Genomic DNA, 2,486 nt, shown 5'->3' on the forward strand with positions numbered 1-2,486 from the left:
CACAGGGAAACACACACACATGTGAATAGAGGGATAAGATGAGAAGAGCCCTGGAGAGGAGTGGGGACCAGTTTCTGAGGGGTCCTGGAAACAGCCTGCCTGTGCAAAGGGGACAGTGACGCCCCACCTCCCAGCAGCAACCTGATACGTCTGCTAGGTTGGCTCTGGTGCACCTTTTCCCCTTCGTCTTTACAACTGGTGATACCGTAACCGTGTCCTATCTCAGTGTAGCAGAGGCGCATGGAGTCAAAAAGAATTGAAAAGACCTCACAAGCTAACGTGGAAAACAGGTGGTTTGGAAAAACTGACTCTTCAATCCCCGATTTAAAGCTGTTAGGCAGATCTGGAGAGCTCTAGGGGTAAGATGCTGCCTAGCAGAAATAACTCTTATTCTAGCCAGTATGTGTTTGATGGGAAAAAAATAACTTTTGAATACTGCAAAGAAAAGGTTGGTGGGGGAGGCATGTGCAGCTCTAGGAAACACAAGAGATTAAAACATCTGAACAAATGAGATCAAAAAAAAAAAGTAAACACAAATATGGACAATACACCATAGCACTTGGCCTGACGCAACCCTCACTCACGAGCACGTTATACACATATGCACCCACACTCACACACTAATAATAGTCAGGCAGATGCCCAAAGGAGGGCAAATCCAAACATCTGCTCTCTTTGGAATTTTTATGGCAAATCTGAGTTTAGGCCAAAGTGAAGACCTCTCTGGGTCTAAACTCAGAAGGCCGCCTTTGCTCCCCATTGTAGCCAATGTTGCTCCTATATTTGTCTGAGCCCTTCACAACTGTCCGGGCACTAGAATTTATTCTTCATATTCCTGGAGTTTAAGTCACTGCTAGATCTTATCTAACTTCACCTGTAATGGAAGCACCTCCCTTTTGGCTCTACACTCCCCTGTTCTTTCAGGAAAAAACATCCCAAGACAGTGGTAATTCCAGGGTGTTCAGGAGTTGGAAAGTAGGAAGACAGTAATATAAATACAATAAGGAAATGCCTGTTACTCTCATATGATTTCTCTGAGACCAGGTGGCTAAGGCCCCCTGGCCTGCAAGGATAGGTTTTAGGAGAGGCCTTAATTTAAGGTACTGCGATCTCTGCTCACAAGAGCCAAGTAAGCCAGTGCTCCTTGGAGGCTGCCGTAGGACTGGTCCTCGGTACTTATTTCAACCCTAGGTGCTCTTTGACCTCTCTGATTTCAGTCCTTCTGGAGTCAGATCACCCAGCTTCTCTGATGTGTGCCTGGTCATTTTCAGATTCTGTCCGGGCATCCTGGATCAGCACGCATCTGCTAACACGTACACCAGGTGATGAGGACTGAAAGTAGGTTTCTCCAACCACTGCAGACAGGTATAGCCATGCAAAGAAAGCCATCCATCATGGTCAACTTTTCTTCAGGTGTCCCAGTTTCCAGATCATAGAATTCACCATATTGTGTTAACACCTGGCAACAGCCAGCTTTTGCTTCCCTTCTTCAATCAGAGGCATGCAAGAACCCACAGAAACAGGCTGGACACACAGGCCCTGCTCATATGCAGGAAAACGGTTTCAGAAACTGCCCTCAGCTCCTAATCCTGTACTTGGAAGCTCTATTATAACCTAGCTCCTCATTAAACTGGATTCTGCTCTGGTTTAATTTATGAAGTCATACCTTCTAAGTCGCCTCAGTGAAACCAGTGTAGCCCACTGGATTAAACTTCTAAGTGCAGCAGTGCCTAAAAGGAAAGAGTCCCACAGGAGGGAAGACTGGAGGGCATAAGGCAGGAGACAATACAAAATCAGTAACACATTTTCCGAAAGTGGTGGGCTTGGGGGAAGAGGGGCGTGAAATAAACAAAACGTCCCAATAATTTAATGGCAGATCTAGAAGACAGCATTTATAGCTATTCCGGGACTCTCCAACAAAAAGCTTTTCCTGGATGCACAGACATTCATAATACTGATCACGCTCAGTTGACAGCTCTGGCTTGTACACGTGGTCACGACGCCCTTTGTACAGCAGAGGAGAGCACGACAGGGTGCCCGGGAGGCATCTGGACAGCACACAGAAAAAGGAAAGGCTGAACTCCCCCAACAGAACCCCATTAAAAAAAAAGTTTGTCTATTACAAAGTCACGTTTTCCATTTTTTCCGCTTTATAAAGTCAGCGATGCTGGAGGGTGTCTAGCGGAATCCGTCCTCCAGGAATGAGTGCAAAAGGGGAGCACGAGGCTCAGGGACGTCCCCTCAGTGAGCAGATGGAAGGGCCAGCCGGAGACCTCCCATCCGTTTCGGATAAACACACACATACAGAAAAGGATTATTGCCAGCTTGTGTACTTTCACAATGTGATTTTTGTATTTCGAAAGCTTGAATTGTCCCTGAAAGAAAAAAAATGGGAGAAAAGAGAGCATTCAATACACAGGTCATCTCTAGGCAACACACACACACACACACACACACACACACACACACACACACGGGGCTACCTG

At 46.4% G+C, this 2,486-nt stretch overlaps 1 protein-coding gene across 2 annotated transcripts in view; it reads right to left on the reverse strand.

Moving 5' to 3' along the window:
• Positions 1 to 1,845: 1,845 nt before the first annotated feature.
• EIF4E2 (eukaryotic translation initiation factor 4E family member 2) overlaps positions 1,846 to 2,486 on the reverse strand; it is a 27,423-nt gene continuing 26,782 nt past the window's right edge. For both annotated transcript variants that reach the window (XM_024740531.1, XM_024740530.1), the window contains one exon: positions 1,846 to 2,375. In XM_024740531.1, coding sequence (XP_024596299.1) covers positions 2,336 to 2,375 — 40 coding nt within the window. In that variant the 3' untranslated portion in view covers positions 1,846 to 2,335. The remainder of the gene's footprint in view (positions 2,376 to 2,486) is intronic.

Source organism: Neophocaena asiaeorientalis, unplaced genomic scaffold (genome assembly GCF_003031525.2).
Source record: "Neophocaena asiaeorientalis asiaeorientalis breed wild unplaced genomic scaffold, Neophocaena_asiaeorientalis_V1.1 scaffold388, whole genome shotgun sequence".
Lineage (NCBI taxonomy): Eukaryota > Metazoa > Chordata > Mammalia > Artiodactyla > Phocoenidae > Neophocaena > Neophocaena asiaeorientalis.